The sequence below is a fragment of the Populus nigra genome, chromosome 4, assembly GCF_951802175.1.
Source record: "Populus nigra chromosome 4, ddPopNigr1.1, whole genome shotgun sequence".
Taxonomy (NCBI): domain Eukaryota; kingdom Viridiplantae; phylum Streptophyta; class Magnoliopsida; order Malpighiales; family Salicaceae; genus Populus; species Populus nigra.
In genome coordinates this window covers 1,089,239-1,098,918 of record NC_084855.1, presented here as the reverse complement: position 1 = coordinate 1,098,918, position 9,680 = coordinate 1,089,239, and the positions used below count along the sequence as shown (strand labels likewise).

Below are 9,680 nucleotides of genomic sequence, written 5' to 3'. Positions count from 1 at the left end.
CTAGTTGAATCTTCATACCACAGTTACAAACTCAACATTATAATTTTATAGTTAAGGAGGTACGCTCTATTCCTTAATTTTTGGGTTCAAGTCTTAAGATCAACACCCTTAAAATTTATTAAATTCATTAAATTTCTTTCAATTTATAGGACTGATGTGGGAATTCACTCTTAAAATCACATAAAAAAATTTAGTCTCGAATGAACGCATAAAATAGCTTGAAAATATCTCTTATCATAAAAAAAGATACAGAAAAATTATTTACTGACTTCTAATTCTCAATATCACGACCCATAATAATTAGGGCATGAATAAATAATGGAAGGTTCTCAAACCCTAGAGAAATCCCAGTTCATAAACCGCCCTTGTTGAGAAGAAATTGCATCGTCAGTTGGAAACAAACAAATATGTGGCCACCTTTTAATATCACATAGTAAAGCTAGCTCAAATCTTAATTCTTTCCGGTTGCAAGATGCCTAGGAGTGGAAGCAAGAATGTCTTGAAGTTTTAAGGCAAATGCCTGCTCCGAAAGCAATCATATCGCGTGCTACTATAGTCGGTCTCGGTAGGTAGATTTAGGCTGGGCTTTATAAATTTTGAGGGGTTAAGATACAAGTTTGCAAACGTCTTTTTGCCCACTAAACGTGAATAACAGGGAGAGAACAATCAGCCGCAGACTTGTGCCCAGTTCAGCAGATGAGTATGCCGACGGCTCATCAAGCTTATCCTATCTCCCTTTTGTTCCCTGCTTTTTTAACCCCGAATTGGTGGATTGAGTTTGAGTATTGTAAGTGAAGTAATTACCGAGAAAGTTTTTTTTTGCCCTTTTCTTTTATTACATGGAGGGATTAAATCCTATAAATCGAAACTATTAAACACAATTTAGGAAAATTAATCCCATGAATATCTCGAAGAATGACAGGAACAATTAGGGGATGACGAAGCCATAAATTTAACAGAGAACGGGATTTTTTTTCCCAATAAAGTTCTAAAAAAAACGTCACGCCACTAGATGTAGTTTGTTTTTTGTTATCTTATATGACATAATTCATAACAAACTACTGTGGACTAAATGGCATTTAAAAAGTGGAAATATCTGACGAGTTCCTTTGCATCTTGAATGATTTGACGGGGAAAATAAGCAAAAGATTAGTATATTTGCAAGTCTATTGTTATTTACAATCAAAATGAAGAGTTATTAAATCCAATTTAATTTATGACTTTATCTAAAATTTGGATAATAAATCGAGTGGGTTGACTATAATTAATCAAAAACATTAAAATTTTAAAAATAATTTATAAATAAATAGATTGTCAAGTTAACCCATCAAATTACAACTTATTTAATGAAACTTGTAAGAACAACTAGGAAGCAAATATCATTATGCAGTCATACAAATGCTTTTACTTTTGAAAGTGAAGACCGCCCTGTTTGTTTTTGTGTTTTAAAAGTTTTTTCTAAAAGAAATTAAAATTTAAAATTTTTTTTATTTTAAATTAATTTTTTTGGTGTTTTTAAATAATTTTAATACGTTAATATCAAAAATAATTTTAAAAAAAATATATTATTTTGATATTTCTAAGTAAAAAATATTTTAAAAAATAATTACAACTACACTTTCAAACACGTTTAAAAATATCCTTAGCTAGAATGGTTCAACAACATAGAAAAACAAATAAAAGATCGGTGGCCATTACTTCAAGATAAAGTGTAGAATAAATTAAGTAATCCAAATTTAATCATCTTAGATCTTTGTCGATATACTTATAGGATCGATATTAACATGCACAATATTTTTTGCTCATTTTTCAAAAACTCTGGATGGTAGCTGGAAATTACGATTTTTAATTTCCAAGCAATTAAGAAAAAGAAGGAAATTGAGTAAAAGGAAAACTCTATATTTTCTAAAAGTATTTTTCCCTGAGGAGTTTCGAGGCAAATACTTTGAGAAAAATAGCATGATCATCTCGTACAAAAAAAAAAGAAAAAAGGGGGAACTAATAACGAATTTAATCAACATGACCGAGTCATGTCAATCCTAGCATCAACCTCTTCTCTTACTTACTTTATCAACCTTGAAATTTCAAATCCTCTCGAACTGTAGAACGTCCATATTCAAAACAACGGTTATTTTGAAAATTTGTACGCGGCAATCAACATTGCACTGAAGCTTCCTGAAGAAAGCTTCTTCTTTCTTTTTCTTAATAAACGTTCTGGAGTTTATTGATAGAAATCCAATTATATTCTATATTTTTTTTAAAAAATTAACAAATTAATGATTGTAATAATCAATGTTATCAAACCCGGTTTGATTTAGTGGATTAACTTGATGACTTATCAATTCAAATCCTCTAACATGAGTTAAGTTTCAAAATAAATCAAGTGATAGTTAATTCGATCAGACATGATAGGTCAATTCATGATCTAATTGACTCTATTAAAACTCGATTTGATATTTTAAAATAATATTATTTTAATTTTAATTTTAATTTTATATTGAAATTATATTATTTTGAATTGGTTTATATAAACATTAACCAATGAAACAAGAGTTTAGTCAGATTTAATAATTTAAATAATTAAAAAAAAAAAGACTGTAGCAAGTCATTATATGTTCCGTGAAAAAAAGGAGAAGATAATAATATTATACATAATTGATTTCAAGCTAATAACGTATGAGAATATTTTTTAAAAACAAAACCTAGCTATGTCGTCTCATCTCATCTTGTTCTTGCTACCACCATTTTTGCTTGCAAAAGCTCTGTCTCAAGGCATTACACGTAAGTTAAACACAGCGTGTGAGGGATGTTATCGTGTGACAAAAGCTATTAAATAACGAAACGAGGCGGTCCTAATTACTTCCACCTGGACTTTCTTTATCCCTCATTTCTCATTTTTTAAAAACCCAAATTGCTCCATATATATATATATATATATATATATATATATATATATATATATATATATATATATATATATAAATGTGCCCCTGAATTCGTTAATCGAACTCTTAATCTATTTCAAGAAACCATAAAAAAAGAAAAGGAAAGGATTTCATCAACATGACAAATCTTTTGTGGGCTAAGATAAGATCTATCTTTTCAAGGGCAGGTGTGTTTCAACATCACCATGTCTTTCTCGAGCTTATTTCCATCAAAATCCCATGCATATTTTGGAAAAATCTTTATTCCATGTTTTAGTTTCTAGAAATTGTTGATTCAAGTTGCTTCGTAAGTTTTCTAGTTTTGATCCTGTTATTATTATTATTTTACAGTTTGATTCATGATTGTTGATTTCTGGTTTCAGGAAGATCTCCAAAGGAACGTGGCAACAGCTTAAGCAACAAGCTGAACGTTAATGAAGAGTACAAGGAAGCTTTCAGGACGAAGTCTTATGTAGAAATGTGGAGCAAGGTTCAAGACCAGCTAAGAAAAACGAGCATTGATGGAGTTGACAAAGTCGCCTCACCGTCTGATCCATCTCTTCCTTTATATCTTCACCTCTCTGACTATCTATTTGAACCACAACAGCAAGAGACACTCAGAGAGATGATGGGAAGCTTAAAGTTTCATCACCTTCTGGTTGATTACTTTGAAGCCAGCTCAAAAGCATGCCATATTTGTGAGTTGCATCTCCAGTGCATCCAACAAACACGAGGTAATTATAAGAAAATTAGAAGGGTAATCAAGTTAAGCAAAAGGGTGCATGATTCTGCAGACTGTTCAGATAAGATTCAGGGCGCTATGTTTAGAGAGCTGGCTGCTTATGCATTGTTAGAAAATCCGTTATCGATGTTTTTTAGCACTGAAAAATTCCTTGATTTTCATGACGACAACGTGGTGTTGCTCCATGGATTGACTTCACAAAAGAAAAGGATTATGAGGAAAACGAAGTTCAGAAGGATTTGTATTAGGGTTGGAGGAGGATGTCTTGTGATATCACATACTGCACTTCTAATTGCCTTGCTTGTAATAGCAATTCATAGCATGGCTGGCATTGTGGCTGCACCAGGACTAATGGGTTGCTCGTTGTATGCATTCAGAAAGCAAATCCAGTTGGTTCATCGAGGGCTTGAGAAAAGCAGGTTTGAAAAAAGACTTGGCGCACAGCTAGATCTTGCTGCCAAAGGAATTTACATATTGATCAATGATTTCAATACCGTGAGCAGGCTGACGAGGAGCTTATTTGATGAGGTCGAACATCAGAAAGCTCTTGCTGATATGTGTGTTAGGAATAACAAGCCTGAACTATTGAAAGAGGTCGTGAAAGAATTTCACATTCACGACTCAAGCTACCTGGAGCAGCTAGAAGAGCTTGAGCGACATATCTACTTGTGTTTTCATACCATAAATAGATCCAGAAGGCTTGTTATGGACGAGATAATGGTTGCATCCAACAACCGTACAGCTGATGATGATCAGCAAAAATTCCCATGAAGACGAGGACAATATTAGGATAGAGATAGTGCCAGCAGGCGATATTTGGTGTTACCAATACAATACAGGATCCACATAGAAATTGCATCTCCCCTGGCTCGGCTCACCCGGACTTTTGTTTTCAAATAACGTCAAAACATGGCACGTCCAATGCCAATTGTTAACCCTGTATTCATTAATACAATCTCTATGGATAACCCAACTTCCAGCATATTATGCTGACGCCCGATGAAATCTACGATTAATCTATATTCCCTGTTAACATGTTCAAGAAGTCCATGTGTTTTTTTCTTGAAAAATACATTAAATTAATTTTTTTTTAATTTTTTTTTAATACTAGCACTTCAAAACAAATCCAAAAACACACACACAAATTAATTTGAAGCTAAAAAAAATCAAGAATTTTCAAAAAACACGTATAACTGCAATCCCAAACACCCCAAAAATATTTTACTCTTTCATAGTCAGAAATTACTTTGCATATTTAGCATTGTCCGATTCTCGTCAGGTATGCCTAAAGTGAATATTTTGATATAATAAATTAAGAGAAATCATCAGTAAATGTAGAAATAGTTCTCTAGCAACCTGACATGTTCTATTGCCAAAACAAAGCTGTTTTCTTGGCATCCCAGGCATTACCCATCAGGTAGCGTAAGCTCAGTCACGCATCATTGTGCTACTTGTGCAAGCTGTACCTCAATGTCCAGAATGACGAGGCCGCTTCCTATCCGCGTATTAGCAAAAGAAGCACAATCCAATTTACTGTTCTGCTTTATTCTATTTGTGGAGGAATAAAATGGACTGATAATTTAACGAGATACAATATGGGGGGAGAATTACAATTCGTCAAATTGGTGTGGAGAATAACCCGGAGGGTGTGGCCCATCAAAGGAACGGATGACCGGAGGAATTCCACATGAAGCTCGGCAATTCTTGTTTTTCTCCAATGCCATAAAACTTCCTAAGCATCCATGACAGCTCAGCTCCCTTCTCTCAGTTTCTTGTATTCTTCAAGGCCCAACAATGAAGCTTTGACCTTCAGCCAATCTGCTGGCTTTGGCATGATAATGGCAATGTACCCTTCCCTGTCTGTCTGCAATTTGGTCAGGAAAACATCTGATAAATTTAGATGCTGATACGATTATGTCTACCTAGGTATTTTCCTACATTTCCACACAAGATATGTAAGGCTACAATCAGCACCACACCATCATGTAGATTTCCAGTACATTGGGCCTTATTCTGGCACAAGTTGCTACCAACTAAAAAAGGGCAAATCTTGTAAAGAGCACATGACAGTTTTCTCTGAAGAAAGTAAGAGGGAATATTAATTGATCACTAATTCAATAATGAATTTTCCTATCTGGAAAGACACTTGCATCTGAGATATGGTATGCATGGAAGAGTAAAACTTACTGAAGAGTTAAGCAATTCTGGCTGTTTGATTAGTCTGTCATTCACTTCCAACAGAGAGCCTTTAACACAACATCTGTCAAAAATCAACAACAAAATTCAACTCCAATATTAAAATGAAGTTAGGTGGGGGGAAAGGGAGTGTGGACCTGAGAAAAAAAAAGTTGTACCTGACAATATAAGAATCATTCTGGGTGCAAACTTTACACAGAGCAGTATTAGACTCAAAGTGCTGCGCATTCTGCAAAAGAAGATCTCTGTTGTTAGTAAAACTTTGCTAAACAAGTATATAAGAAGATGAATCAACTCCTGATCCTAACTGCATCGTTACAAAACAGAAATACGACTGGTCTCCAGAATCATTTCCCTCCAAAGCAGTCACATTACCTCTCAATGCAATCAGCTCAGATTTCCAGTTCTGCTATGTAAAACTGGCCGATTGCACTTCCAATGATACGAAACCCATGAAACCAATGTGCACAAAATGAAACAGTGCCGCTAAAAGAAGTGGAAACAAACTGATTTTTAGATTTGATCATCTTATTGTTTCAGTGAATGACACTATAAATCCAAATTAGATGGTGGAGTTCCACTATCACTAAGCATCCAAACATCTAGAAAACCTCAAAAAAAATTTAAAAAAATCTTAATGCTTGCAACCATGTTAGAAATTTAAATTCCATTATCCCCATCAATATAAAAGCCAGCAAGAGGCCCTTTTAAGAAACCAACCAGGCTCCTAGTAATGGGATTTTCAAAAGGTCTAGTTTTTACCAATTTCTTCATACAATTCGCTAAATTCTTAGGAAAGTTGCTCAATTTTTATAAAATAAAAGAGCTGCAGCCATAAAAGAACGGACCTTCTTTCGCTTTCCGGTGACCTTAATGCCACTACGATCAGACTTGCCAACATTGAAATCAACAACCGTTATCCCTCCTTCATCCTTAAAAGCCACATGGGTCCGAGCCAAACCAATCACACACAACCTTTTTTCAATCCCAAAAACAAAACACAATTAATTCAACAATCAATCAAACCCTACAAATTTAAAACAAGAATTAAAATACTACCCATTGGCATGCCTATAAACGTACTGGTCGTGTCCTGGCTTCACAAAATCTGATCCAAAATCCCACAAATCAAGCAAAGTATTAGCTTTCTTAAGCATCATAAATTAAACAAAAAACAAAAAAGATAGAAGTGGAGAGTTAATCAACCTGGAGCAAAATAGGAGACGAAGTTGGTCTGAACTGAAGAGGGAGGAGTGGTAGGAAGATCACGAATGTCAGGTAAAAGCAGCTTATGCAACTCTTCTTCTTCTTCCTTTAGTTCTTGGTCTAGGTTTTGAGTGGGGTTGTTTCGTACTGATGATTTTTCAAGATCGTTTGCTTCATTATTCATTGGAATCTTTAGAGAGGGGAGACAAGAGAGTCGACTTTGGCAGCTCGTAGGTTACAGTCCTTGTCTGTCTCTGATACCTGTTACGGCTGTACAATATATCTTCTCGGCAATTTTTGGGGGAGGGCCTTTTGTTAAATTTTAATTTTTATAAAAAATATATTTTTATATTTTTTTAATAATAATATCAAAAATATTATTTTAATACATTTTAAAATATAAATATATTTTAAAAATTAATCATTACTACACTTTTAAATATTTTCTTTTTAACTAAATCTCAATAATAATTCCAGCCTTCTTGATCTACAAAACAATCATTTTAAGATCATTAATTTTAAATTTATGTTGATTTAATCCCAAAATAAAGAACACCTCATGGACGGTATATTATTATTTTGAGATTAACTTTAAAGTTTAGATTAAAAAATATAATTATATTAATTTTTTTCATAATTTTAAACTAAAATTAATTGTATATCCGAACCAAATTGATAAATTGAATTTAATTTTATATTTTTAAAAATTAAATAAAACCAATTTAATTCATATATTTTTTAATTAAACTAAACTGAATATTTAATTGACAATAGTTTTCTTGAAATGGTCTGATAATCTCAATAACTATCCAAGATAGTGCTATGAAATTCAATTATCAAATTTTTTTATAATAAATGTTATTGGGTTTGTGAGCATTTTATTATTCTATTAATGAAGTGATGGACATGAAGAATTTGAAAAATCTTTGTCGGATGCAAGGATAGAGAAAAGGGAAAACACAGAAAAAAGGAATTCCTTTCACTAAAAAATCGATCGAATCGAACAGACAGGCAAGCTCGCAAACAATAGCTTCAGATTAACTTGATCCCTTGAAAATAATGAACTTGATCACACACAACATGGAATAAAAATTACAAAACAATATTTTGATGGATGGTAGTCTCGTTCACACTCCCATGAATCCACATCATCTGACCACTTTACAGTCTAGCCTGATCTCTTGTCCGCCACTGATGCTACTCATCTTGATCATGGACTTAACAAAAGCTTTTTCAAACATCTCTTGGGAGCTAGCGAATTTAGAAACCAATGCCTTGGTTTCTCTTGTTGAGAGTAGAGCTTGATCTGAAGAGAAAAGACTATTTCCCTGGAGTAGCAACTTGTAGTAAACATTGTCGAATGTGGTTGTTGAAGAGTCCATTGTAGCACCTGCATTTTTTACCTTATTGTGTGCAGGACAGACACTCCTTAGACTGCTTCCAAAAGATGGGTTCAAAGTTGGATCCACGTCGAGAGTCGCATTGAAGCTGTGAATTCTGTTCTGGAATGATGAACAATGAGCGAACCCAAGAGTGTGACCTCCTACACTCATACATGTTTTTGATCAGCTGTACGATTTTGTAATCGATCAAGTTTTCATGATGGGCCATTGAATATGTTACCTGAGAGAGCTACTAGATCCTTCAAAGAAAGACCTCTTTGGGAGAAGCTTTGCTGTAACTGGGAAATGTTAAAGGTGGGAGCTGGTAATTGCCTGGTTTCGCTTGCCTTCGAAATTCTTCCATCTTTTCTTCCTTTTGGCACATCCCAAGTGGGACCTCCAGACTAAGACATGCACACACATCAGATATCAATAATCTAAGCCAAGGTTGAAGGTTATAAGTTAATAGACAGTTGCAATAGCACAGCTGCCATTATCATCACTGTTACTAAGTTTTTGTATTGTTGGAGGGACTTATTACCAAAGCTACTGCATCTCTTGCGGCAAGAGCCAAAATATCAGCACAAGAAACCACGCCAGGGCACAAAGCTTCCACCGCTTTCTTTGCATTATCAATAACATAAAATGCATGCAATGAAATGTTAGGAGGCCCATCTTTCTCCGCTTTGTTCTTACCCTTGGATGCCAAGAGTACAGAAGCATCACAACCCTTCAAAGTGCAACCAAAAGGAAATTAAGTAAGCTACCATTAATTTTTAAAGAACTGATGTATGTAACTGTAAACAATGTCAGTAATTACTCTAATAAAACAATCATGAAACTGCATCCGAAGCAGTGCAGCAGGAACTGTTTTGTCATTCATCATTGCCTTCTTGACAGCATTAGTAACGGCAGACTCAAGCTTAGGGCAGGTCTGGTCATAGTAGTTTGAGCTCAGGGCACTGACAGAGGAAGACATTTGGAAAATGACCAGAAGAGCAAATACAAGACCAACCGCCGCCGCCATTGTTTCAAAAACTTTGAATCGAACTCCTTATTCTTGATCCTCTGTTATCTATGAAACTCAACTGAAAGGGATAGGTATTTATAGTAGAGACTCAAGAGACAAGACTTGCATCAGGGTTGTTAGTGAGGGATATGGTTGTTAGCAAATTTGGTGATCAAGAACCTTATTAGTGGAGTAGTGTTGAAGCATGCACCAAAAAAACA

The 9,680-nt window shown here is 34.3% G+C and overlaps 3 protein-coding genes across 3 annotated transcripts; 1 reads left to right on the top strand and 2 right to left on the bottom strand.

The window, feature by feature from the left end:
* Nucleotides 1–2,996: 2,996 nt before the first annotated feature.
* On the top strand, nt 2,997–4,648 carry LOC133691252 (UPF0496 protein At1g20180-like). Its single transcript, XM_062111682.1, has 2 exons — nt 2,997–3,112; nt 3,308–4,648. Exons 1-2 carry the CDS (start codon nt 3,064–3,066, stop codon nt 4,435–4,437), a joined length of 1,179 nt encoding a protein of 392 aa, XP_061967666.1. The 5' UTR covers nt 2,997–3,063; the 3' UTR covers nt 4,438–4,648.
* Nucleotides 4,649–4,999: 351 nt separating this feature from the next.
* LOC133691253 (uncharacterized) lies at nt 5,000–7,352 on the bottom strand. The gene is made up of 6 exons (XM_062111683.1): nt 7,069–7,352; nt 6,922–6,970; nt 6,711–6,837; nt 6,021–6,091; nt 5,854–5,926; nt 5,000–5,530 (listed from the first exon to the last, which is right to left on the bottom strand). Exons 1-6 carry the CDS (start codon nt 7,250–7,252, stop codon nt 5,417–5,419), a joined length of 618 nt encoding a protein of 205 aa, XP_061967667.1. The 5' UTR covers nt 7,253–7,352; the 3' UTR covers nt 5,000–5,416.
* A 671-nt stretch (nt 7,353–8,023) lies between these two features.
* Nucleotides 8,024–9,539, bottom strand: LOC133691572 (peroxidase 64-like). The gene is made up of 4 exons (XM_062112137.1): nt 9,271–9,539; nt 8,992–9,180; nt 8,692–8,854; nt 8,024–8,611 (listed from the first exon to the last, which is right to left on the bottom strand). Exons 1-4 carry the CDS (start codon nt 9,475–9,477, stop codon nt 8,217–8,219), a joined length of 954 nt encoding a protein of 317 aa, XP_061968121.1. The 5' UTR covers nt 9,478–9,539; the 3' UTR covers nt 8,024–8,216.
* Nucleotides 9,540–9,680: the final 141 nt, after the last annotated feature.

What these genes read in the sequence shown, in the direction of transcription:
- LOC133691252 (XM_062111682.1), top strand. Translation starts at nt 3,064, where the DNA reads ATGACAAATCTTTTGTGGGCTAAGATAAGATCTATCTTTTCAAGGGCA. An exon ending in ATCTATCTTTTCAAGGGCAG is followed by an intron (nt 3,113 to 3,307) that starts GTGTGTTTCAAC and finishes TTCTGGTTTCAG; the next exon opens with GAAGATCTCCAAAGGAACGT.
- LOC133691253 (XM_062111683.1), bottom strand. Translation starts at nt 7,252, where the DNA reads ATGAATAATGAAGCAAACGATCTTGAAAAATCATCAGTACGAAACAAC. An exon ending in CGTCTCCTATTTTGCTCCAG is followed by an intron (nt 6,971 to 7,068) that starts GTTGATTAACTC and finishes ATTTTGGATCAG; the next exon opens with ATTTTGTGAAGCCAGGACAC. An exon ending in TCACCGGAAAGCGAAAGAAG is followed by an intron (nt 6,092 to 6,710) that starts GTCCGTTCTTTT and finishes CTTCTTTTGCAG; the next exon opens with AATGCGCAGCACTTTGAGTC.
- LOC133691572 (XM_062112137.1), bottom strand. Translation starts at nt 9,477, where the DNA reads ATGGCGGCGGCGGTTGGTCTTGTATTTGCTCTTCTGGTCATTTTCCAA. An exon ending in TTCATGATTGTTTTATTAGA is followed by an intron (nt 9,181 to 9,270) that starts GTAATTACTGAC and finishes TGCACTTTGAAG; the next exon opens with GGTTGTGATGCTTCTGTACT. An exon ending in CAAGAGATGCAGTAGCTTTG is followed by an intron (nt 8,855 to 8,991) that starts GTAATAAGTCCC and finishes TGCATGTCTTAG; the next exon opens with TCTGGAGGTCCCACTTGGGA.